The sequence below is a fragment of the Dryobates pubescens genome, chromosome 9 (assembly GCF_014839835.1).
Source record: "Dryobates pubescens isolate bDryPub1 chromosome 9, bDryPub1.pri, whole genome shotgun sequence".
Lineage (NCBI taxonomy): Eukaryota > Metazoa > Chordata > Aves > Piciformes > Picidae > Dryobates > Dryobates pubescens.
This window is the reverse complement of record NC_071620.1, coordinates 16,564,231-16,589,240: the sequence shown is the minus strand read 5'-3', so window position 1 is coordinate 16,589,240 and position 25,010 is coordinate 16,564,231. Positions and strand designations below refer to the sequence as shown.

General features: G+C 41.8%; 2 protein-coding genes across 3 annotated transcripts; one reads left to right on the top strand and one right to left on the bottom strand.

Annotated features, from left to right (window-relative positions):
- Positions 1 to 1,960: 1,960 nt before the first annotated feature.
- On the bottom strand, positions 1,961 to 7,610 carry PSMG2 (proteasome assembly chaperone 2). The gene is made up of 7 exons (XM_009909909.2): positions 7,472 to 7,610; positions 5,675 to 5,846; positions 4,915 to 4,973; positions 4,374 to 4,492; positions 3,742 to 3,915; positions 2,835 to 2,955; positions 1,961 to 2,423 (listed from the first exon to the last, which is right to left on the bottom strand). The coding sequence occupies exons 1-7, from the start codon at positions 7,538 to 7,540 to the stop codon at positions 2,331 to 2,333; spliced, it is 807 nt and encodes a 268-aa protein (XP_009908211.2). The 5' UTR covers positions 7,541 to 7,610; the 3' UTR covers positions 1,961 to 2,330.
- Positions 7,611 to 7,710: 100 nt separating this feature from the next.
- Positions 7,711 to 24,680, top strand: CEP76 (centrosomal protein 76). Of its 2 annotated transcripts, XM_009909910.2 has the most exons (12): positions 7,711 to 7,831; positions 9,532 to 9,687; positions 9,960 to 10,041; positions 10,395 to 10,619; positions 11,433 to 11,618; positions 13,438 to 13,535; positions 14,352 to 14,480; positions 16,284 to 16,475; positions 19,391 to 19,557; positions 21,896 to 22,229; positions 23,277 to 23,494; positions 24,404 to 24,680. In XM_009909910.2, the coding sequence occupies exons 1-12, from the start codon at positions 7,769 to 7,771 to the stop codon at positions 24,540 to 24,542; spliced, it is 1,989 nt and encodes a 662-aa protein (XP_009908212.2). In that variant the 5' UTR covers positions 7,711 to 7,768; the 3' UTR covers positions 24,543 to 24,680. The 2 variants fall into 2 exon arrangements, with proteins under 2 accessions (XP_009908212.2, XP_054020217.1); XM_054164242.1 differs by lacking the exon at positions 24,404 to 24,680 and having other exon boundaries at positions 23,332 to 23,444.
- Positions 24,681 to 25,010: the final 330 nt, after the last annotated feature.

Sequence of the window (25,010 nt, the reverse complement as noted above, 5' to 3'; positions counted from 1 at the left end):
TGCTCAGGCAGCTTCCTTATATGCCCCCATTCCAGCTGTCCTTTCTTCCACTCCTTGTAGTTTCTTTTTGTCTGACAGCATGTCCAGGAGCTCCTTGCTCATCCAGACAAGTCTCCTAGCATTCTTTCCTGCTTTCCTCTTTGTGGGTATACTTTGCTTCTGGGCATGGAGAAGGTGATCCTTGAACACTGACCAGCTGTCCTGGGCCCCTTTTCCCTCTAGGGCTTTGTCCCACGATACTTTGGCCAGTAGATTCCTAGAAGTGATCAAAGACTGCATGCCTAAAATCCAGGGTTGCAAGCTTGGAATACATCCTCCTAGTTGTCCCGGGGATCTTAAATTCTATTGCTTCATGGTCACTGCAGCCAAGGTTATCCCTGAGCCTCATATTGGTGACCAGCCCTTCCCTATTGGTGGGAACAAGGTCCAGCACAGCACCTTTTCTCATTGGTTTCTCTACCATTTGGAGGAGGAATTTGTCATCTATGCGTTCCAGGAACATCTGGGAATGCTGGTACCTAGCTTAATTTTCTGTATGCCTTAGCAAAGCCTTCACGAGGATCTGACTGGATGAGGCAGTGCCCATAGCTCAAGGTCTCCAAAGCTGTGTCTGACTTCGGCGGCTCTATGGAGGCAGTGCACACCGCCCTTGTGCAACCCCTGCTCACTGTCACTCACCATACTGCCTGAAGGATCGTCAGGACTGTCTGACCTGTAGAGCAGAGACTTTCCCCTGCCTGCAAACTGCCAAACCATGCTGTTTGCCTGTCCTCTGGGTTGCTGGCGCTGCCTAGGGGTGTCCAGACAGCCAGTGCTGGGTCACAGCCCTGCCCCCTCGCTGTTGCTTTAGCTCCTCAGACTGCTGGGTCCTGCCTGGGGCTGTATGCGCCAGCCCCTGCCCGCCCTTACCAGAAAAGTCACTGCTTGCCTCAATCTGGCATCTGATCTTTTCCCACAGGACTTAACTGCTGCTGCTTCCCAAAGTCTTTGCTTCAGCTGCTCTGAAATGGAAGGTTCTGGCAAAAAGCCAAGGTCACAGCTAACACGAAATAGCAGGGATTATCTTCCTAAGAATATTGACACCTCAACAAACTCTAGTTGCCATTTTTTATCTTCATTGATTATCTGAAAAATCCAGCACTGGTTAATCCCTTCATCAATGGCACAGCAGAATTGAGTGCACCCTCAGCAGGTTTGCAGATGATATTTAACTGAGTGGTACAGCTGTCACACCAGAGTGACAGGACAAGCTCAAGAAGTGGGCCTCTGTGAACCTCATGATGTTCAACAAAGCGAAGTGCAAGGTCCTGCACCTGCCTCAGAGCAAATCCAGGTATCAATGCAGGCTGGAAGATGAGTGGATTGAGAGCAGCCCTGTGGAGAAGGCCTTGGGGGATGAGAAGCTGGCCATGACCTGGCAATGTGCACTTGCAGGTCAGAGCACAGCTGTGGCTGGGCTGCATGCAAAGCAGTGTGGGCAGCAGGTGGAGGGAGGCTATTCTGCCCTTCTGCTCTGCTAAGACCCCACCTGCAGTGCTGGGTCCTCAGGTCTGGAGTCCTCAGCACAGGAGAGACATGGACATGTTGGAGCAGAGCCAGAGTAGGCCACAATAATGATGGGCAAGCTGGAACCCCTCTGCTGTGAGAACAAGCTGAGAGAGTTGGGGTTGTTCAGCCTGGAGAAGGCTTCAGGAAGATCTTCTTGTGGCCTTACAGTACTTAAAAGGGCCTAGAAGAAAGATGAGGCCAATCTTTTTAGCAGGGCCTGTTGCAACAGGACAAGGGGTGATGGTTTTAAAGTATAAGAGGGAGATTTAGACTAAACAGAAGGAAGAAATTTTTTTTACCCTGAGGATGGTGAAACCCAGGCCCAGGTTGCCCAGAGAGGTCGTAAAAAACCCCACTCCTGGAAACATTCTAGGTCAGGTTGGGCAGGGCTTTGAGCAACCTGATCTCGTTTGACATATCCCTGCTCACTGCAAGGGGGTTGGCTAAATGACCTTTAAAGGTCCCTTTCAACCTAAAGCACTCTATGATTCAAGTTCTCAGCCACATTAAGAAGGGGCACCAGAAGAGTTTCCACAGCAGTTACTTTTAAAAAACCATTTTATTAGAAAAAACTCTAACCCAAGTTATTGAATAAGCATCTGTACAAAACTTATTTCTTTGGCCAATTTGTGAAAGTTATCTTCATCTCTTTAGCTACCCACACATGTAAAAGGAATTTTTCTTAAATAAAGAATTTATGTACAGAACAAAGGAAGTTGCTGTTACTTGGCAATGACTATAGAATCACCTTCTCAAAGCACTTACGGAGAGTTCAGACCTGATCAGAAGAGTGCAGGGGGAAGACCGCTGCCGAACAGCAAGCGCCAAGAACTTGGTGCTTTCCATTGTGAAAAGGTATCCGTGGAGTTGTTGCTCTGCAACAAAAAAGGAATAGTTCAGTAAGTTTTATATAGTAGTGATGTGACTCTATCTCTGGTTCATGGATTAAAACAGTGGGCAACATTTCCAGTGTTAATATCCTTGTCGGTTGCTTTAGAGATCAAACTTAACCGAACATCTACACAACATTTCCCCCTCATCTGTCAAAGGGACTGGAGTTTACATTTGGCTTTTGAGGCAAGGAACTTCCCAGTGAGATTTTAATCAAAAGGTATCTTTAGTTTGATGTATCCTTGATGAGCAAGGGCCAAAAAGAACCCAACTCATGCCTTTGTAACTGTTCTAAAATTCAGCTAAGTAACATTTTTCATGTTCCAGATTGAAGAAAAAGAAAAATAATGGATATAAAATACAAAAGCAAGAACTTCAGATCAAGCAGCACTTACTTCACTCTTAATTAGCTGGAGCCATTCATTAAGATAGTTTACAAGAGCAAATGCATCAGGGATGTTGTCCCCTTCTGAGCAGAATTTCAGAAGAACTGCCATTTGGATTCCTTTTGAACAGCTGCAATCAAAATGAGCTACAAGTCAGTTTCTATTTCTCTTCTAAATCCTGAAGAATTATAGTTTGTATAAAGAATAACAATCTGCATGAGGCTTTTAAAAAATAAATCAATCTGTGCATATATAGTCTGGGTTTCCCCACACACACACTCCAGAGTTCCTTGGCTACATTTTCACACTTCATGTTCTTTTTCTTAGTCTTCAATTTGTTCTTTGTTTATCATACAGGAATCCTGTGTCATGGAAGTGTTACCCAGGGCCTCTTTCACATCCTTAGTTAGCATTTTTGTGCTGGTGAGGCATTTACACACATCCTTTAATACAATCACTTTGTATCTTTATATGGAGTTTTCCAGACTGCAGATCTCTGCTCACAACATTCACACTTTTTCATTTAGATATTCAGATTATTATAATATTTTTATATTTCTTTTATAAAGTCCTGGGAGATATTTTCCTTTGCATTTGTACATTGTTTCCATACTGAAGCCAGTACAAAGGAAGGATGATACTAGTAATTCTTCTGCTGTTGGAGAACTGTCAAAAACAATAGGTAAGAAAATAAAAGAGTTACTCGGGGGCCTCTTCCACATGCTTGTATTTTTATACTTTAACTTTATGATGCAGAATTCCATGTTTCTTTCCTCTTAATGATGGGCTCAATCTGGAAGAAGTTCTATTCCTATAAAGTCTTTTCGTATGACATGGCAGTTTAAAAGATAATTTTATTCATGTATTAAACTCAAGACCTCTAATATCTCTTTCTGCTTCTCTTTAGGCAACTGACCTCTCAGTAAACAACAGTTTTGTGATGCCACCTCCAGGAATATGCAGAACCTTTTCTGTATCATTTACTCCAGGGTAAGCTGCTACTTTTTCCATTTCTTTCCACTTCAGCTCCTGTATAGGGCCTCCAACTACTTTCTCGAGATCAGGTGTAAGCAGGTAGCGCAGTGGTGTCCTATAAGCAAATCAGAATACAGGCAGGTTTGGAATCACTCTAGAGAAGGAGACATCACAATCTCTCTGGGCAGCCTGGTCCTGTGCTCCAGCATCATCACAGGAAAGTTTTTCCTCATTTTCAGATGGAACCTCTTGGGTTCCAGTTTGTGGCCACTGCCCCTTTTCCTGTTGCTGGGCACCGCTGAAAAGAGTCTGGCCCATCCTCTTGTCCCCCCCCAGCTCCTTTACATATTGATCAACATTGAGAAGATTGTTTCTCAGTCTTTTCTTCTACAAGCTAAACAGCCCCAGGTATCTCGGCCCCTCCTCATAAAAGAGATGCTCCAATACTGTATGATATAATGTTTAGGATAGTAAATATTTCATGACTTATGTACACTGCCAAGCAAAAGAGCCCTGCCAAAGTGCTCAACAGAATAGAAATATTCATTAGGTCCTCTAATGACACAAACATACCCAAGGAGCTGCTCATCATCACACTGGTATGCGTGGCTGCTGGACAGAACGACCACTCTGGCATAGTTGTTGCTCTTCACCCAAGAAAGCAGTGTGTCACAGAATGGCCTGTACTTGTTCTTTGTGGAGAGGCAGAGAGAAAACACGAAAAATACATTGTGTCCTTAAAAAAGAAGCCAAAAGCTAACAATGATGTTACAGATAATGCTTAGTGGTTAGGTAGGTCTTGTTCATATCCATTTAGTTTGCAGCTTCAGATATGTTTTTTAATAGCACTTTGTATTTCCCAGAATGTTAATATCTAAGGACATATTTATACTAATATCTATCAACACAGGTGGGCAGCTCTGGGGCTTGGAAAACCAAACCCAAATCTCAACCCTCAGTGAATGGAGAAGTCAGTTTTTGTTAGCTGAAACTGTGTCAACTACAGAAGGTGTTACAGCACAAAGTGGAAAAATATTTTGCTAGACCACTTAAAGTGTTTGCCAGCAGAACTGTTCAAAATGAACAGCAAAGGAAGATCTATCAGTGAACATACCTTTATAAAAGGTGATCTGATCTGCAGAACTACAAGCTTCTTTGAAGGTAATGAATACACTACAAGAAGAAAGCAAAAAGGAGATCTTGGTTTAGAAGTATCCATAGTAGTCCAATTTACAAACCATTCAGTTCTTGATTCATATGGAATGCCTGGCAATATCCACAGTATTAAAAGTATGTATTTTCTATGCATTTTCTTCATTGGACTGAAGTTCACTTGTCAGAAATTCAAAGTATTAAAAAAAATATCTCCTGTAATGATTCACCTAATCTCTTTATGCAGCTTTGCAAAGATTGACAGAACGTTCTGAGAATTCCATGATTTAAGATTTAAAAAAAGATGATGAAATGATCAATATAGGAAAAGAAACCAGGAAAATGAAGTAGGGACAGGGAAAAATGCTACACAGGGGTAAAGGCAAACATAGGAGGGAGGGTAAGTATCTTCCTACAACAGAAATTCAGTCTGTTTTCTGGTAGTTTACTGTAAGCATGTCCCAACTTCATGTTTTTTTGGGTTATAGCCACAGAGTTTCAGCTGCTCTGTAATATAGTTGAAAATCAACATTTCTTACTGGTTCCATGTGTCAAATTGGTTATACAAAAAGAACAATATACAGCTTCCTGTGTGAAGTGTAAATACATTGTCGTCTGTAAGCTAATGGAGTTGTCATTACTGACCTTAAACATAATTTACAAAAGCAAAATGTAATAAAGTAAATGTGATGTTCTGTGCACCTTCAGAATTCCGTACCCACCTTCAGCATTTATACTCAGTTCCTTTGAGTTTTCCTCTGATGTTGCATATGGATTATTTCCAACCATTGGCACCAGGCAGTCAGTGTAGAAGTAACCAATTTTGGTCATGTCCAGTGTAGAAATCACTAGATCTATTGCCAGCTGACCAACATTTCCCACTGACACTGCTGGCTGAAGGAGCAGAAGTTATTGTATTATGACACGGTTTCTGGACAATACAAGATGCTTTTTGAATAGTGAAGGCTTAAATTATTTAGTTCTGGTCAAACATGGATCTCTAGAAGCGGCTGCTCAATCATCTGACAAAGGTGACTGTTTCTTAACCAATTTCTCAACACAGACTTTGGTCCTTGTCCCATAGAAACACACTGACCACTTCTGTGAATACTCCTGTCTCACTGTACATTTAGACAAAGGCTTGACAACTTGCCCCCTCCTCCTTTCTTTGGATATAGGTTAGGTAATAGTCACTCAAAAGCGAGCCATGCTGAGACTGGCAGCCCTCAAGTGACATCTAATGGTGACGCTGACTATTACACATTAAACCTGCAGATCTCAGCTATACTAATATACAAGCACAGATGTTTATCTTTTAACAGTGATAAGGGTGATCCTGACCATTTAGTAGGAACTGCCAACGGTTATCACCAGTTGGGGCAGATACTGACCTAATCTGATGGCACAGAAAGAGCAATTCAAGTTTGTGTCCTACAGAAACTGTTCCAGGAAGACAACAGTACTATTTTCGATTGCTTCCCTCTAGTTTCTAAGCACATCTGTGTGTACAAATTGCTGCTGCTTGCTGCCGCCAGCAGTTGCGGAAACACCCCAAACGTGATGATGACAAGCTCAGGAAACAGCACTTACAGGCTCTCACTACAAATTAGCTGCTATTTAATACCCTGTCACTCCCAGACATAGAAAAAACTGAGATCTATTTCCTGCGGCCAGTCAGCTGATGTGGAATAACTTCCCGTGCAGCCTGCAGAGTCATCCCAGGCTGTGCAGCCCTCGGTGAAAGGCAATAAGGTTAAAGTAATACAGTATAGGGTCTCACTGGTAGGGAAAGTAATGGTTGGCTACTTCTCAGTCTGCACTGCAACTCTCAGCCAACAACAAACAAAGTAACCCCAGGTAGACTATCATAAATTGATTTCATACATATATGAATATTATTGTAACACTTGCCAAAATAATCCTAATCACAGTTTACATACAGCAGAGGTGAGGATTTTTTTTTTCACTGAAAACATTTATATATCACATTAAAAAAGATAAAAATAACCTTTTTTTCCCCCGAGGAAACCCCCAGGCAGCACAAATCCTGTTGAAGTACACAGGGTATTTTAATCTCAGAGTGACAGTACATAGCTACAGCTCACCGCAGAACAGCTTGACAGGAGCAAAAAACAGGCATATAGCCAAAGATGACCCTTTTGGATATGGACCTGTTGAGTGGGTAAAGCGGAATCCATAAAAATGATGCAGGGGCTGGAATCCCTCTGCTCTGAAGACAGGCTGAGAGAGCCTGGAGAAGGCTCCGGGGTAACTTTCTTGTGGCCCTTCAGTACTTAAAGGGGGTCTGTAAGATGGGGACGGACTTTTCAGCAGGACCTGCTGTGACACAGCAAAGGGTAATGGTTTTACGTGATAAAAGGAGCGATTTAGATTAGATAGATGGAAGAATTTTTTCCGATGAGGGTGGTCGGCCTCACAGAGGAGGCAAAAGCCCTCAGCCGCTCCGGGGGGGGGGCCTCTCAAGCCCATCGGGAAGGAGAAGCAGAAAACCGACCTACCATGAGCAGAGTGAATCCTGTAAAGTCGGTGCTAGCGGAACCCCCGCCACGGTCGCAGGGAACAAACATGCCGGCCTGAAAGGGAGGAAGAAAAGGAGGGAGGCAGAAAAGGAGGGAAGCAGGAAGAGAGCGGCGGTGCCTGCGCTCTCGCCTCAGGGGCGGGGAAAAGGGAGGAGGCGTGGCGGGAGTAACGGCCGTGACCGCCCGCCTCCCGCCGCGCTCGTCGGCGAGGAGGCTGCGCCGTCCCCGCTGCTCCCGGGGCGCGAAGCGTCGCCGTTCTTCTCTTGTCCTGCTGCCATGTCCCTGCCGCCGGAGAAAGCGTCCGAACTGAAGCAGATTATCCACCAGCAGCTGGTTAAGGTTGGGGCGGTTGTCTCCGCGGTAGAGCCAAGGGAAGTCCCGGGGGAGGCGAAGGGTCCCGGGGGTGCGGATCCCCTCGCTGTGTGTCCGCTCTCTCGCCCTGTTTTATTTTTCCGACTTCCGTCGCTTCAGGTGGTTTTCAGGCATCGTTTGGCCTTACCGGTGTTGCTCCTTTCCAGGAGGGCCAGCGGCCGTTCGCGCTGTGGCCTAATGCCTGACCCGATTTGCGGCCTTTCCCCCGCTGTCTCTACCGCCTCTGCTCCTCCTCATCTCTTCAACCTCCTGTTCCCTGCGCTACGGAGCGGTGGACCTGAGGCCATGCCGCCCTAGCTCCTTCTTCTACCCCGGGTTGCTGCTGCTTTTTCACTCTGTCGCTGAATTTTTTTATTCATTTTTTTTTCTTTTCTTTCTGCTCGCTGCGCTGAGTTCTTGGACTAGGTCGCGAACTGACACGGAATAAATACGAATGCTTTAGCTCGTGTATCACAAAGTATTTTAAGTTCCGGTGGCTGTGGCCTTAGCATCCCACCTGTGTGAGAAACAGCGTTATAAATCCGTGCAGTTTCACAGCCGAGGTGACAGAAATTCTCTGACCTCCCTTTGAGCATAAGGGAAGTTTGCAGTGGAGAATTAATACTTTTGTGCCTCTCCTATAAGCATATCAGGGTGTGATTTTTCCCTTCTAAAGTAGGAAATTATTATCATAAAGTAGTTTGGGTTGGAGGGGACCTTAAAGATCAGCTACTTCCAACTCCCCTGCAATGGCCAGGGACACCTTTTACTAGATCAGATTGCTCAAGGCCCCATTCAACCTGGCTTTGAACACCTTCAGGGAAGGGTCATCCACAGCTGCTCTGGGTCAACCTGTTCTAGTGTCTTATCACCCTCAAAGTAAAGACTGTATTCCTAATACCTATTTTAATTCTACCCTCTTTCAATTTGAAACTGTTAACCCTTATCCTGTCACTACACTTCATGATAAAGTGGCCCTCCTCATCTTTGCTATTAGTCCACTTTAAGTAGTTAAAGGCCATGATAAGACCTCCCTTGAACAACCTCAACTCTCATCCTGTCCTCACAGGAGAGGTTTTGCACCCCTCTGATAATTTTTGTGGCCTCCTCTGGACCTGCTGCAACAGGTCCATCTCTTTCCTGTGGTGAGGATTCCAGAGATGCACCTGGCACTGCAGGTGGGGTCTCACCAGAGTGGAATAGAGGGGCATAATCTTTTCCTTCAACCTGCTGGCTACATTTTTGATGCAGTTGGCTTTCTGGGTTGTAAGCATACATTGCTGGCTTATATTTGGTTTTTCATCCACCAGTACCACCAAGTCATCTTCTGCAGGGTTGTTCCATTTTAAGTTTGAATTTAGAGGGTGACAAGAATTTAAGAGAGTGACTATTTTATAGCTGATGGATTTGCATACCTGTTTGTAAGGAGGGAAGTTCAAGGCAGGGGATGCTGTCAAGAGCAATGAAAATGCTCAGGTTTGGTATGCTTATGAGTTTTTTTAAACTGGTAGAACTGCTTTAGTGAGATGCTGTGACTAGTTCAATTAGTTCTGCAACAATTCATATTTTGGTGTAGTTATGTCTCTCTTCTTAGGAGAATACCTTTTGTTTTACAGAGTGACTGGTTAGTCATAAGAGCTATCATGCAAAGACCTTGTGTTTGTAGCGTATGGTGATTTTTCTTTCAGATGGATGTCCATGGCAGGATCAGAGAAGTCCTTGCTAAGGCTATGTGTGAGGAGCTAGTGCCTGAGCATCAGCAGGTATCCACAGAAGATTTGATAAAAGCCTTAAGACAACAAGGAATCATTGATGATGTTATGAAGGAACTTACATTTGTAACTGTAAGTTGGTTTTAAAAAGTGGAAGTCTATTTTGCTTTTTTATTCCTTCTATTGTCTTGGGGTTTTGACACTGCTTTTGAAGGTGTGTAATGGCTTTAATGATTTGTGACATATTAGGAGCAGAGCAGTTTAATGCATAATGGTAATGCAGTATTGAAAGTATTTGTTCAGTTTTGTTACATCTCCAGTGTTAGGAGGAAAAAGATTTGGGGAATGGCGCTCAGTTGAAACAGGATTCTTTATGCCTCAAAAAGTCTTAATTGTAATTCCAGGATGTGCAAGAAAAGGAGAGGACTTCAGCTCCAAAACCATCAACGCATTTTGTTGACAGAGAGCCAGCAGCTTTGAAAAAAAGTAGGTTGCTTTTTTGTTTTAAAATTTTAAGTGTGTGATTTTTGAACTCTGACACAGCAATCTGCTAGGAACTGCCCTAAAGGTGGATGTTTTTTCCTTGCTTGTCTGCAGGAAATAAATTTGTGTAAGCTGTAGAAGTTAGTCTTGCACAAAAATTTGATTTGTTTTTTAATTCAGTTATTTTACATTGATAGTTTTCATGCATTTTAAAAATCACTTTCTCTTAAGCACTTGTTTCAAAAAAGTATTTTGTTTTGTGTTTCTTTTTCCAGTCTCCTGTTAGTTAACTGATATTTAAGATGCTTCCTAAGACCTGTTTGTAGTCTCTTAATTTTTATTGCTACACTTTACAGCTAACATTGACCCAACACGGAGGTATCTTTACCTTCAGGTTTTGGGCGGAAAAGCTTTTCTGGAACATCTTCAGGAGCCTGAGCCTCTGCCTGGACAGGCTTGTTCCACCTTCACTCTCTGTTTGCATTTTCGGAATCAGCGCTTCCACACTAAACCTGTACCCTGTGCCTGTGAGCCAGACTTTCATGATGGGTTTTTGCTTGAAGTACACAAGGAGAGCCTAGGTAAGCAATGTTGTGCATTTAAAGCTGATGGTGTTGGCTCTGGCTTCAAAGTTGTTGTGAAATGTGTTTAGTGGCTTTCTTTCCTATTTTTATCATATTTTCCTAAGGAACCTGATTAGTATATTAGGTTATGGCCCTTGCAGATCTTTCTCTGCTCTTACCTCTTCTTTTCCACGTTTGGTCAAATTGAAATTTGATTTTACTTTATCCATAATTGACAGTGAGGTGATAGTATCGGAGATAGTAAGAGATACTGTGGTGGCTGTGTGACAAGTGAAGAATGAAAACATAAATTTGTTGTCACATGAAAGGAAGAACTTCAGTGTGAGTGCAGTTTACCTGTCTCAGAAGAGACAGCCATCCACAGACTCTTGCTCTTCTTTTGGTAAGAGCTAAGTTTGTTGTGAAAAGTCTTCTGGATATTGTCTGAATCTTGTAGAAACCCAGGAATATCAGGAAACAGAGAGGAAGCCACAAGTACTGCAGCTGCACTTGGGGAGGGGAGTGAATATACCACAAATGCAAAGGACCCAGATTTTTGTTGATTCTGCTGCTCATGGAGCAGTTTGTATCATAGGGTCAAGCTTAACTATAGAGGAAGTTTTCTCCTAACTACTGGTGTACAGTAAGTTGACCTGATGCATCCCAATTTATTAAAAATACTTTTCAATGCCTCCTACTTAATGGTACTTCAATATTCTTTATTTTCTTAAATCTTAATTCCATTGTAATTTTTGTGCATTTGAACCAGGTACGCTGGAATACTTGGGATGATAACGTTCTTGCTCTCTTGTCTTGGTTGAATAATGGCAGGTGATGGAAGTAAAATGGTGGATGCAACCACTATGTTATCTATATGCGATCCAGTGCACATGGTTCTGATCAAAACAGACACGTTTGGTGAGACAACACTGGTTGCTTCCTATTTTTTGGAGTGGAGATCTGTCTTAGCTGTGGAGAATGGTGTAACTAATGTTGCTGTTGAACTTCTGGGTGTAGGTAAGAACACATAAGACTGCAATAACTTAAAATACTGGGTACTGAGCTTGCTTGTAAGTTTAATAGAGTATTTGGGATGTAGTTTAGTTGTAGTCCAACTCATAAATAACTATAAAGTATCCGTAGAAAGTGTGTAGGAGACTAATGGTCAGATTTTGTTGTTGCTGAAATACTACAAATGTATTTTCCAGATCCTGTGTAGTAATAGGCCTCATGTCTGGGAACTCCCACTATTGATTTTCTGCAAAATCTTGAGAAGGTGCCAAATACCAACCAACCAAAAATCAAGCAGTTAATCTCCAGTAATGTATCAGACCTGTGCACTGAAGAGTAAAAGCCTGCTTGTGTCCCTTTCCCAGCAAACTGGCAACTGCCAGAGCCACTGATCTCTTTTGTACTGCTGTTTATTGCAGTGGTCAGAAGTATGTTTTCTGACAGGGTAAACAGCTTTGTCTTAGGATAGAGAGTTAGAGCATGTGACAGGCTGTGAGAGTTGGGGCTGTTCACCCTGCAGAAAAGAAGGCTCTGGGGAGACTTTATTGTGGCCTTCTAGTACTTAAAGGGAGGAATTAGAGGAAAGCTGGGAAAGGACTTTTTACAGGGACTTGTAGTGATAGGATGAGGGGAAATGGATTTAAGGTGGAAGAGGAAGCTCTTTATAGTGAAGATGGTGAGACATGGGAACAAGTTGCCCCAGGGAAGTTGTGGATGTCTCCTTCCTGGAATTGTTCAAGGCCAGGCTGGATGGGATCTAGAGCAACCTGGTCTAGTAGTGGGTGTCTCTGCCTTTGGCAGGGGGTTTGGAACTAGGTGATCTTTAAGGTCCCTTCCAAGCCAGACCATTTTGTGATTCTATGACCTTATAGTTTAGTGGATAAAGACTAAATTCCAGTCTTGATCTGTCATGACTTCTACATCAGCTATCCTAAAGTTTTGTCAGATGGTAGCTGCTAATTCTTTGTTTCGGTTTCTTTTCCTGTTAGGTAGGTGAGCAGTTGTTGACAGATTTTAAAGAGTTTAAATTGTATCTTCAAAATATTTTTGAAGGTATAATATACAATGAAAGTTACTCCTTCTTGTTGCGACTTTTACCTGCTGTTTTGGGGGTGTGTGATTTGGTGCAGTGTTTTATCCAGTAAGTACAACTCTAGTAAGCTTTAATTGCTAATGTGTTTGTTAGCTTCATTTTCCTTCTGAAAATGGTAACACTGGCCAAATTCACTAAGCAGTATGGGTTTGGATATTCTCTTAAATCGAGAGCTTTTGTATTTATAGTGATGTGGCAGTGCGTAACAAGTAAATACTGAAATGGGTGGTGAGAGCAGTTCAATAATCATTAGTGTTTTTCCAAATAATAAAGTATCAAGCCTCTAAATGCAGTGTATTTTTACCTCTTAAGTTTTGCCACTGTACAAAATGCAGCAAGACCACCAAAGCATGCTGCTATCTCAGATAAATGGAGTGTGTGACTTTCCTCTTTTTTAGATGTCTGTTCTAGATGTTTCTAGAATGTTAGAATGTAATTCATCTCATACATCCTGGTACTGGCTGCAAAGAGGGCCTTGGGTAATTACCTCATATATAGATATTTCCTCTCTTTTTTTTTTTTTTTTTTTTTTTTTCCAGGTTATGCTTTCTTAGAGCCTCACTTGCACTTGAGATTTAAATATGCTTATTTTGCCTATATTTAAAGAAGTTTAGTTGTTTTTTGTGGTTATAGAGCTATCATATTTACTTTAAGTACTTGCTCCTGCCTGGCTGAAATGTCAGAAGTAAATTAAATTTGAGAGAACTGATCAAAACTTATTTTGGTTTGAAGGTACAGAATCTAAGGTTTCTGTTGGTGTTTTAAACATCAGACTGGAAATGTATCCACAGCTTAATAAGACACTGTCTCCAGAAGTAACAAATACTCAAGTAAGTAACTGGGGTGGAGGCAAACTGACTTGTTCTTTTTTGGTGGAGGAAACTCAATATAGAATTACTTGTAGGTGTTGAGAGATGTGGGGTTTTTTGAATGTTCAAGATTTTTTTCCCATTAAATCTAAATATAATTTCCTTTTTTAAAAAGCTACTTTGTTTATAGAATCTTAGAATGGTTTAGGTTGGAAGGAACCTTTAAAGCAGGGACATTTCCAACTAGAGTAGGTTGCTCAGAGACCCATCTAGCCTGACCTGGAATGTTTCCAGGGATGGGGCTTCTACCACCTCTCTGGGCAGCCTGGGCCAGTGTTTCACCACCCTTGTTGGAAAAAATTCTTCCTTCTATCTAGTTTAAATCTCCCCTCTTCTAGTTTAAAACCATCACCATTTATCCTGTTTCAGCTGGCCCTACTAAAAAGATTGTCGCCATCTTTCTTCTAGGCTCCCTTTAAGTACTGAAAGGCCTTTTTGGAGCCTTTTCTTGGCTGAGCAACCCAACTCTCAGGCTGTATTATATACATGTTCTACTGAACATTACATGATGTGGAATACTACTACTATAGTAGTTTTCCTAATTACTTGTACTTCCTTCACAGAAATGCACTTAAGATGAACACTACTTCAGTCAGACTTTAGTGCATTGGATTTTCATTTTCAAATACTGTTCTTCAGCATTTAGCCTGGGACACTTTACATATGCAGCTTTATTTTGCATATGACATGATTTATTGTTAATGCATTTATTGGTTATGTTGTATTTCTCCTGTTTGTGGTTAAAAAAGTGATCAGTTATCTTTTTCTTACCTGCAGTTTGCATTGGAACGCATGAAAACAGCAGAAAGAGAGCGGCTATTTCTTGTGTATGCTAAGCAGTGGTGGAGAGAATACCTGCAGATTAGGCCTACACACAATGTAAGGCTAGTGAAGATTTTTGCACAGGTTTGTATCCCAGTTGTTTAAGTTAGCCTTTCATTGTTTGATATAATATATTTTGAAGCTGATGTGTATGTAGAATCTGTATAGATTAATGATGTGATTACAAGCGGGTCAGGCCAGCATGTGGTGCATCAAGCATGAAATAAAATTTGTAGGAATTGAACTTCTGTTTTGTGTATTGAAGCTTCAGAGCATGCTGCAGACAGAGGGCTTGTTCCTACCACCTCTCATGTATGAGGTAGTAAACTCTTGCCTTTTCCTTTAAGGTTTTTAATACGAATGGCAACGACTTAAATGATCGGTGCAAACTATTTCAAACATATTTTATGTCGGACAAAATGGTTGTGAAAAATGGGCTCTGCTAGCTCTACTGGAACAGATCCACACAATATTTGTGGTCTGTAAAACAATCTATCTGGTTAATAACACAAAATAGCTATTGTGGGGTCATAAGTTACTGTCTCAGTTGCTCCTTGCTAAGTCTCCCTCAGGAATGATATGAACCTTCTGTTTTTCATGCTATGAATTTCTCTAGCACAGATAATGTGCAGTAATTTATCTCAAAGTAGCATCTTGAAATGATCTGTGCCTACTTCTCTTTAGTGAAGTTGTAACTTCTGTTCTGGCTGTGCTTTGAGTCTTCAGTAGTAATGTGAACTTCCAAATCCCAACCTGCAGCTGAGTCCCCACCCATTCCCACTCATTTGAGTGGGAATGGGACTGGGAACAAAAAGGGCCAAAGTGTAGAAAAACTCAGGGATTGAGATGAAGTGAAGGAAAGAAAGAAAGGAAGAGGGGAAGGAAAAAAGTGACCCAGAGACAATCACTCATCACCGCTTCCAGATGCAGTGACATTCTCAGGGGGCCAAAACTGAATCTGGTACTTAAGGTGCAGTGACAGTATTTGATGTGTAGTGAATGTATCCTACCTGTGTTTATTTTCTTGATTGCTTTCCTGCTGTGAAATAATTTTCAACAACATTCTAGTTGGCTTCAAATAAATGCTCCTTTTCTTAACAGCAAAATGACAAAACAAATGGAGGCAATATGTGACTACAGTAGAACAATGAGACTGTAATTTCCTGAAGCTGCAGGGATTTAAAGGCTTTGAGCTCTTAAAATATATGAACATAGAAGTACCAATTTAGCTCAATGAGGAAAAGTAGTCTATACTTGAAATAGTTCTAATAGTTGATAATTGTAGTATTTCCCTGCAGCATGTGGTAAAAAAGACTTTTTTCCCTCAGATATCTTATTTGTTCATTTTCCCAGGAAATTACAAATTCTTAGTATTTTTCTCCTAATTTAGCTAAACCTAGTTACTTTATTGTGAGTAAACTTTACTGCTGCTTGGTGTTACGACAAGAGGTATTCAAATTTAGAAGCAAATAGTCGCCTTTAAACTCAAATCAGCTGACAAATCCTTAATGTTTCAATGATGGCTGTTTGGGATTGGTGTGGGGTTTGGTGTCTGTGTATATTAGTCTGGTGGCTTTTGCTGGATGATAATGTGGGAATTGATAATGGATGGAGCATGAACAGTTACCTAATTAAGAAAATGAGTTGTAGCTGCTCCAGGTCACAAACATTTAGTCCAGAGTGTCCTACAAGAGACAGAACCAGCAGAAAAATCTTACTGTAATGTCTCTAAATGGTTTAATGGTCTTATGTCTGAATTGTAGAAGTATTTTTGTGTGAATATTTTTGAGCAATATGTATTTGAATAAATCCCACTGCAAAAGTGTTTGAGATAAATCTTTTGTGATATTTGTGTGGCTGGCAAGTAACCATGTTTCCTATATGCAGGATGAAAATGGAGTGAACCGTCCTGTATGTTCATACGTCAGACCGCTTCGAGCAGGCCGCTTACTAGACACACCTAGACAGGCAGCACGGTTTGTCAGCGTCCTGGGGTATGAAAGAGCTCTGGTCATTGGAGGAGGTGGTGGCAAACAAGAGCAGTGGTGCACCCTTCTTGCTTTTTTATCCAGGAACAAGGTATGTGAAATCAGTCCCTGTCTGGCAGAAGAAGTGGTATCATATTCTCACCAAAGTCAGTGATTTAAAACAGGCATCAAATACATGGATTAAGTCAGATTTGGAGAATTCTGTTACAATAACTTAAGGTCTTTGAAAAGAAGTCAGATGTTAACTAGTAGACAAGAAGGCTTTGGAGCAGACTTTCTGTACTGCTTTTGTTGGGGTCCAATTGTCCATACATCTGTTTGACAATGAGCTTTGCTGTTCTAAGATCCCATGTCACTCTTCCATGAATTTCATCTAGTGTGCAGGATACTAGTTTAAATTCTGGGCTGACCCAGGAAGAGGTGAAAGTTTCTTTTGAAAAGGCTGGATTTGTGGGGGTTTTTTTTGGTTGTTTTTTTTTTTTTTTTTCAGATGGGCTAAAATAAACTGCTAGTTTTTACATTCCACTTTTGCAAGAAAGGAATTTTCACTGAATTTCAGCCTAATGTTTGGTCAACTGAAACTTGTGTCATATGATTGTTATAAATGAAACAGACTGTGTAACTTGTTCTGTAGCCAGCAGGTCAAGAGAGGTGATTCTTCCCCTTCACTCTGCTCTTGTGAGACCCCACCTCAAATACTGTGTCCAGTTCTGGTGTCCCTATCATGGGAAGGACATAAAACTGGTGGATTGAGTTCAGAGGAAGGCCAGAAAGATGATCCAAGGGCTGTAGCACCTCTGCTATGAGGATAGTCTGAGGAAGCTGGGGTTTTTCAGCCTGGAGAAGAGAAGGCTCTGGGGGAACCTTATAGCTACCATCCACTACCTGAAGGGAGCCTCCAAGAAGGCTGGAGAGGGACTTTTCATAAGGGTGTCTGGAGATAGGACAAGGGAGAATGGTTCTAAGCGGAGGGAGCGTAGCTTTAGAGTAGATCTTAGGAAGAAGCTCTTCAGTATGAGGGTGGTGAGGCTCTGGAATAGGTTGCCCAGAGAGGTAGTGGATGCCTTCTCCCTGGAGGTGTTCAAGGCCAGGTTGGATGAAGCCTTGAGCAACCGAGTCTAGTTGAGAGGCATCCCTGCCCATGACGGGGAGGTTGGAGTAAGTGATGTCTGAAGTCCCTTCCAACCTAAGCCATTCTATGATTGCATCTCATCTGTTGTATGATTAAAAGTAATGATGAGTGGTTGGTGCTTTTCATTGCCACTAAGATACTTCTGTGTTCAAAAGTGTCACTGGTGCATTTATGTTAGAAAGATCACAAAAGCATAGAATGGCTTGGATTGGAAGGTACCTTAAAGATCATTTAGTTCCCACCCCCATGCTGTGGGCAGGGACACCTCCTACTCAATCAGACTGCTCAAGGCCCAATCTATTGTGCCTTTGAACACTTCAGGTTTGGAGCCTGGGCAACCTATTCCAGTGCCTCACCACCCTAGTGGTCAAGAAGTTCTTCCTAATGTCTAACATAAATCCAGCTTCTTCCAGTTTGAAGCCATTAGCCCTTGTCCTGTCACTTGCTGCTTTTGTCAGCAGGAGCTGTATTTCTCTTATTAGACCTGTCTCAAAGACCCCACAGAACAGGCTTTAGGTGTTGTCTGTTAATCTCATACTGTGCACAGGTTTCAAATAAATGCACCACTAGTTTTCGGATGGAGATGATGATGATAGTGACTTCCACCTAAACATAAGGGGAAAACTTGTCTCATTTGAGGATGCCAGAGCATTATAACAGGCTGCCCAGAGAGGTTTTGGAGTCTCCTCTGGACAGATTCCAAACCCACCTGAATATGATTCTGTGCAGCGTGCTGTGGGTGAGCCTGCATTAGCAGGTGGTTGGCCTAGGTGATCTCTAGAGGTCCCTTCCAACCACCACAATGCTGGGATTCTGCGATTTTTGAGGATCATTGTATTTGGAAGCACAAAAAAAGGGGGGTTCTTCTGAAAAGCTGTGTAGAAAATAGCTGAATTTAACTGCTGAGACACCAGCTGCACAATTACTATTTTTCTTGTGAGATGCAGTCTGCTGTTATTAAATGAGCTCAGCTTCACTAAAAACTTGCTGAAATCTGCTGTTCTCCTATTTCCCTTGTATGTTATGGTAGGGAAAGATATCTGTCTAATGAACAGACATAAAATTTGATATTCTGGATGCATTTTCAACATTCTGAGTAGTATTATACTAAAGAACTTTACTCTTCCACTTCTCAATGCTGTTTGGTATTATGAAAGTTTGACTGCACGAGGGATTTTTGTTCTTACCTACCTGACAGCTAACCTTTGTAAAGAGCTTAAGAGACACAGAATACTAGATACCACATTTGAAAACGGTTTTCTGTGAATTATGACCAGTAGTAATGTGTTCATGAAAGAAATATTTTTCTGACTGGAAGGAAAAGCAGCTACATGTGACTTTCAATTGGTTTATATTTAGATCTGTGAGGGAGGTGGTTACAGCTTTTTTTGATTTCTGAACTTTGACTACATATTCCAGGCAGTGCAATAGTAGTTGAATCACATTTCAAATGGTTCACTTCCTCACTGTGTCCAAATACTGTGTAATTTCTAGTAGTACTACTACTTCCCCCCCACCCCCTCCCCTATATGGTCTTTAATTAGAATACTGGTTTTGTCTTTGTGGGCCAATAGATTCTGGTTCAGGATTATTGAAGGTGTCTTCATAATCATGAGAAATGTTTTCCAGTGTTTATACTGGAGCAGAATAAAAGATTCAAATGGTCTATCATGAGAAGATACTAATATTTTTAACTGATTAATTCTATTACAGAAAACCAAAATTAAGCAGGTTTAAATCTTAAAATCCTGATTTCTGATACCTGCTTTGGTATTTGACTTGTTATGAAATGATTAGAGAAATATAACTTACTTCCTTTCAAGATTCTATCCATGGCTGACACTCAAATCAACTTACTGGTATTTACTGTCTAGGGTGACTGTGAAGATCATGCTAACCTTCTGTGCAGTCTTCTTCTGGGGTTTGGCTTGGAAGCCTTTGTGTGTGTTGGAACAAAAGCAAAAGGAGTCCCTCACACTTGGGTGATGACTTGTGGAACTGATGGAACAATTACTTTTTGGGAGAGCTTAACAGGACATAGGTGAGTAAAAGGAATATAAGAAAACTGAACCTTGTTTATTGATGCTTTTGTTGTCGATTTTTGGGTTTTGATCCATGCACCCTGTCATGTAACTGTCATGTGATCCAGTGTTCTGGTTTGAGCTAGAACAGAACTAATTCTGGTCAGTGCTGTGACTTCTCACCTTAGTCTCTGCTCATTGAGGGTACTTTCTGAAGTTCAGGGTGTGTTTGCACATCCAGTGGCTGCTTCTAACAGCGAGAACACTGATGGAGAGAATTACTGCTAATGGCTGGGCTGCAGAATGGCTCTGGCTTAGACTGCTCCTGTGCACACCAAGGGCTCTTTTAAATCTTTTGTGCTATGTTGGGGTGCAGTAAGTAAGAATTGCACCTGTGGGGAGGAATGGACAAGATGGTTGACCCTAAACTGACCAACAAGGAATTCCATCCCTCTCCCATGGACAGCATCCTCAGGATCAAGCTGAGGGAACAGCAGAGTCAAGACTTTTCTTCAGCGTCTAGTGTCTGAGAACTTTGGTCCATTGTGCCTTCAATCCCAACCTGTGTGTTCCTGAGTTCAGTTGCAGAATCCAACTCCTTAATTGAATTCCCATCTGATGATGAGTCCAGCCTGGGACTTTCTCAGCGCCTGCTCACTGCATCAGTGGTAATGGTGATGCAATTGACATCAAGGGGTTGGATTTCATACTGGTTTGTAACTGTTTGTATCTGTTTCATGTTACTATTATCAATTTTCATTTCAGCTGGTTTAGTTTTCTTTCCCAGTCTATCAGTCTCTCTCCCTTACTCCCTTTCCCTTCACTGTGGGAAGTCAGAGGCATTCATAGAGAGCTTCTTTCACTTGTCCAGTGGCTGGCCCATCCCTGACCCTTGACATCCAGATGACTTTTGTCTTTACATCTTTTTTTTTTTCTGTGCACTGCTTTTGTTTGGAAGCTAACTGGTTCAGTGTGAAGTGAAATATTTCAGCAGTTTGTAATAGAGTTTTCAGTGGCTTTAATACCATCTAGTAACTACTTTGTGTCTTACGACAGCTGATTGCCACTGATGCTGTCACTGCCAGCACTTGTAGAGGAGATGAAATCCAATGTGAATGTTTAGGAACACATACTTTTCCCCTTGTTTCATCTATGAAATCAGTGTTAGAATACTTCCCCCGCCCCCCCTGTAGAAACCTCTGCAAGTTCTCTGAGATCTTCTGTCATTGAGTCACTTTAGAAGGGCACAGGTAGTGGTTGCAAAATTCCTGGAACCTGTAATTTCCAGTGTTGAAAATATGCCATTCTGTTTTGCCACGGTTTGTGTATCCTTTTATGAGCTTTTGAAGATGTATTTCTCCAAATGTGATGAGTAGTGGGGAAACCGCAGAGTGTTCTTGGGTCAGAGCTTGGCATCAGTGACAAACTCCCTATGAACTCCTCTCCCTTCCCAAAGGGGAAGAGAAGGAATAAGGGAGAGAGACTGATGGGTAGGAAAACTAAAACTACTTTAATGAAAATAACAACAGTAAAATGGAATAAATACAAGTAGATCTGAACCAATGTTGAATCCAAACCCCCGATGTCACTGTCACCACTGATGCTGGGGGCAGGCACTGGGAAGCCCCAGGCTGAACTCACCAGCGATGCGAACTTGATTCAGAAGCTGAATTCTGCAACTGGACTCAGAAACACACAGGTTGGAACTGAAGGCAGAATGGACAGAGTCCTGCTTGGACTCCAGTCATTGAAGAAGATGCTTGACCCTGGTGATCCCTCAGCTTGATCCTAAAGATGACATCCATGGGATGGAATCCCTTCTTGGTCAGTTTGTTAAAGTTACAAAATTTAATTGATGTTGACTATCTGCTTGATTCATAGAATGGTTTGGGTTGGAAGGAACCCTAAAGATCATCTAGTTCCAACCCCTATGCCATGGGCAGGGACACCTTCCACTAGACCAGGTTGCTCAAGGTCTTATCCAATCTGGCCTTGAGCACCTCCAGAGAGATTGCATCCACAACCTTTCTGGGCAACTTGTTCTGGTGTCTCACCAGCCTCACTGTAAAGAATTTCTTCTTAATATCCAGTCTGAATGTGCCCTCCTCAAGCTTCAATTTTGAAGGAAAGGAAAAAACAAAAGTAGCGCTGTGTTACTTCATTGTATGTTTTGCCTCCAAAATGTGTTGAATTACTATCCGGTAAATAAATGAGTGCCACTTTGGGGAATAAAACAATTCTTAACAGACTTGGGTTAAATATTTGAAAGTAGAAACAGCTTGTATCTGCCCCATCTAAATACTTTTATCTTGGCTTAAAATAAGTTACAGTAATCACATAAAGGATGGTTTTAATTAGGTACATCCACATACCTGTCAACCCTGATGCCCCTCCACTTGTTGAGCAACCCAGGCTGCAGCATCCTTACCGCACAATAGGCTGCATCTTCAACCATCAGAAGTTCTTGGGAAACTGTCAGCCCTCAGATGCTGTGGAGGTCTGTGTGTTTGACCTGCACGATGAATCTAAATGGAAACCCATGAGTGAAGAAGCGATAAAATCTGTATGTCCTCCTGGAAAAACATCTTCAGTTCCCCCTTTTCCTCCTCTGTGTGCTTCCACAGTAGATGCTGCAGTAGCAAGCAACACGATAGAGCTACAACTGAGAATACTGGTCTCTGAACACAGAAAGGTAATAAATGCTGTGTCAAGATTTTCCTCCTGTTGTAATAAGGGTGCATGGTTTTACTGTGTGCTTGTCTTGAATAACTCATAACTGCGGTGTGTTTTCCATCAGCTTTTGCAGAAATGGTGCATGTGAAAAGTGAAATGATTGGAAAACAGTTTGGAAAGGCTTCACTGAGCTAGCTTAGACACCTTACTGTTTGCAGTGGTGATTTGGAGTCTCATGTGTGGGCTCTTCTCCTCACCCTTCCTCTGCCTCTTATTCCAGGTCTGTGGTCCTCAGTTTACTGGCACTGCAGGCTACCTATGAGTGGTCTGTGAAGGAGCTGGGGAGATAAATCTGATTGTTACTGGGCTTTGCCTGTCTATCACAAATGGTTTTGGTCCCTAGACAAAAGCAGGCTTTTATGATCTTACTGCTTGACAGAATCAGAAGGTATTTCTTGAAGTTAGTTTTGCTCTGATTCATGAGTTTTACAAGAATGATGTCTGTTTTTAATGGGCCTTCTGGTTGTGTATCTCCCCACACAATGCTCAGCCTCTAGGGTAGTAAATAGTTCTCGGAGTGTGAGTCTCTGCAACACTGAGTACATACATGGTAGATTTATCTACTTTGCACTTGTGGGATGACAAGAGTAAGACTTATGTACACCTGAATGTGTTCTGGGGAGCTGTTGTGTTGTCTTTTCTGAAGTGAGCTTTCATGAGAGACATTGGAAAAACATGAGGCAAATCTTAGCTGACCTTATGCTATCTTCTTGCATTTCCTGTAGAGATACTGTAGCTAAAACATCTAGTTTTAACTCTGCTGGTCTGGTTTTAATATACCAGTCTCACTTCATTTCTTGTTAACTGTTTGAGAGCTTGTTGGTGATGTTTGATTGTTCTACTTGCTGTGCGAGTCAACATCTCTTACTGCTGCATGGATTCACTTCCGTGAACTGCAAATGAATGATTTGTTGTGGGTCTATCTGAATGTATACAGCATGCAAGCTTAGTCATACCCTAATGTTCATTCTGCATGGTTGTCATCATTCTGTGACTTGCCTCACAGGATCTCGGCCTTTCTACTGTTTGGGATGACCATCTGTCCTATCTGTTGTCACCAGCGTTAGCAGCCTACGAGCTTGAACGTACTACAGGCATTTCTGCAGGAAATGAAGAGTTTCAAGATGCTGTCAGAAGAGCAGTACCTGATGGTCACACCTTTAAAGGGTTCCCCATCCAGTTTGTATACAGAAATGCCAGGAGAGCTTTTGCCACGTGTCTTCGGTAGGTTTAATTTATTGATATGTTCAAGCCAAAGTGGTTCACCAAGTGGTGAACTGCAACTCTTTTTTTTAATAATGAAATTTAAAATACAGTTCATTTCCTTAAATTACAACTGGAAGGAGAGATGGCAGGGAGCAGAGCTTTCGTCAGAGAATCATAGTATTGTTTTGGTTAGAAAAGACCTTTAAGATCATTGAATCCAACCATTATCTAACTCTGTGAAGTCTGGTGTTCCTCAGCACCACATTCCTGCATCTTTTAAACATGGGTACATGTTGCTAATGGGGAAATTTGGACTGGATGCCAGCATTTTTTTTCACCATTTGAACTATTTAAACATTGGAATAAATTCCTGGGGGAGGGTGGTGGATTTCCCTACATTAGACAGTTTCAAGGACTAGCTTGACTGGGTGCTGGGCCATCTCATTTAAACTAGATACTTAGCGTGAAAGGTTGCACTAAATGATCCTTGATGTCTTTTTCAACCTGGTATTCTGTGAATCCCCAGGGATGGGGATTCAATCACCTTCCTGGGGAGCTTGTTCCAATGTTTCAGAACCTTTTCGGTGAGGAAGTTTCTTCTAATACCTAAACCTCCCCTGGTGCAAGTTGAGGTCATTTTGTCTTATTCTGTGTTACAGTGGTGAGTTCAGTGATAGTAGACTTCTCATGAGTTAAATGAGAACAATGAGTTAATTTCTCTGCACTTGATAAAGATGATCAGTGCTTGTCTTTTTTACCGCCAAGGTAGCAGCCCCTGCATTACAGAACAAAATTATTTGTAATGTCAGACACATGGCACTTATGGTTAATTATTAGTCACATTTAGAAAAATTCCACCTGTAATTGAAATTTTTAATAGCAGCTTAGTAATATCTGTTCCTCTTGTTTTCACTTTTTGTCCCACAGATCTCCTTTCTGTGAAGAAATAGTCTGTTGTAGGGGGGACCAAGTGCAACTTGCAGTTCGTGTCAGAGTGTTTCCATACCCTGAATCTGCATGTGCTGTTTGGATCATGTTTGCTTGTAAATACCGCTCTGTCCTCTGAAAAAACCCCCACATAATTTATATACTTTCAGAGCTGCAAAATAATGGATGCAGGTGTATTTGATGTAAGTGCCACTGATTTTTGATTACCACAGTTTGTGTTTCAACGAGGATTGTGTATACAGTGATGATTATTTACAAAGAGAATATATTTTTAATAAAAGTTACTTTTAATATTTACAGAAATGAGAGTCAATGCCAGGGCCCTTTAAAATCCATGAGGGAATAGGAATGACACGACACCAATGTTCGTTCAAGTTTATTAACTTGAACAAATCGTTCAAGTTTATTAACTATCAGCTCTACTTTTATATTGTGTACTCGCACTATTCTGCAATAAGATAGGCTGTTCTGCGTCCTCACGAGCTGTCCACGCGTCCTTTTGATCGATCTGGTTGTTGTTGACATTAGTGCGGATTGAATCACAATCCCAGATTCACCTCCCCTGTTGTGTTACGCTGTCGTCTCA

Coding starts and splice junctions, on each gene's coding strand:
- CEP76 (XM_009909910.2), top strand. CDS start 7,769: ATGTCCCTGCCGCCGGAGAAAGCGTCCGAACTGAAGCAGATTATCCAC. Junction 7,832..9,531: donor TCCACCAGCAGCTGGTTAAG/GTTGGGGCGGTT, acceptor TTTTTCTTTCAG/ATGGATGTCCATGGCAGGAT. Junction 16,476..19,390: donor CTTTTTTATCCAGGAACAAG/GTATGTGAAATC, acceptor TTTACTGTCTAG/GGTGACTGTGAAGATCATGC.
- PSMG2 (XM_009909909.2), bottom strand. CDS start 7,540: ATGTTTGTTCCCTGCGACCGTGGCGGGGGTTCCGCTAGCACCGACTTT. Junction 2,956..3,741: donor AAACTGTTGTTTACTGAGAG/GTCAGTTGCCTA, acceptor TTTTGATTGCAG/CTGTTCAAAAGGAATCCAAA. Junction 2,424..2,834: donor TCCAGCTAATTAAGAGTGAA/GTAAGTGCTGCT, acceptor TTTTTGTTGCAG/AGCAACAACTCCACGGATAC.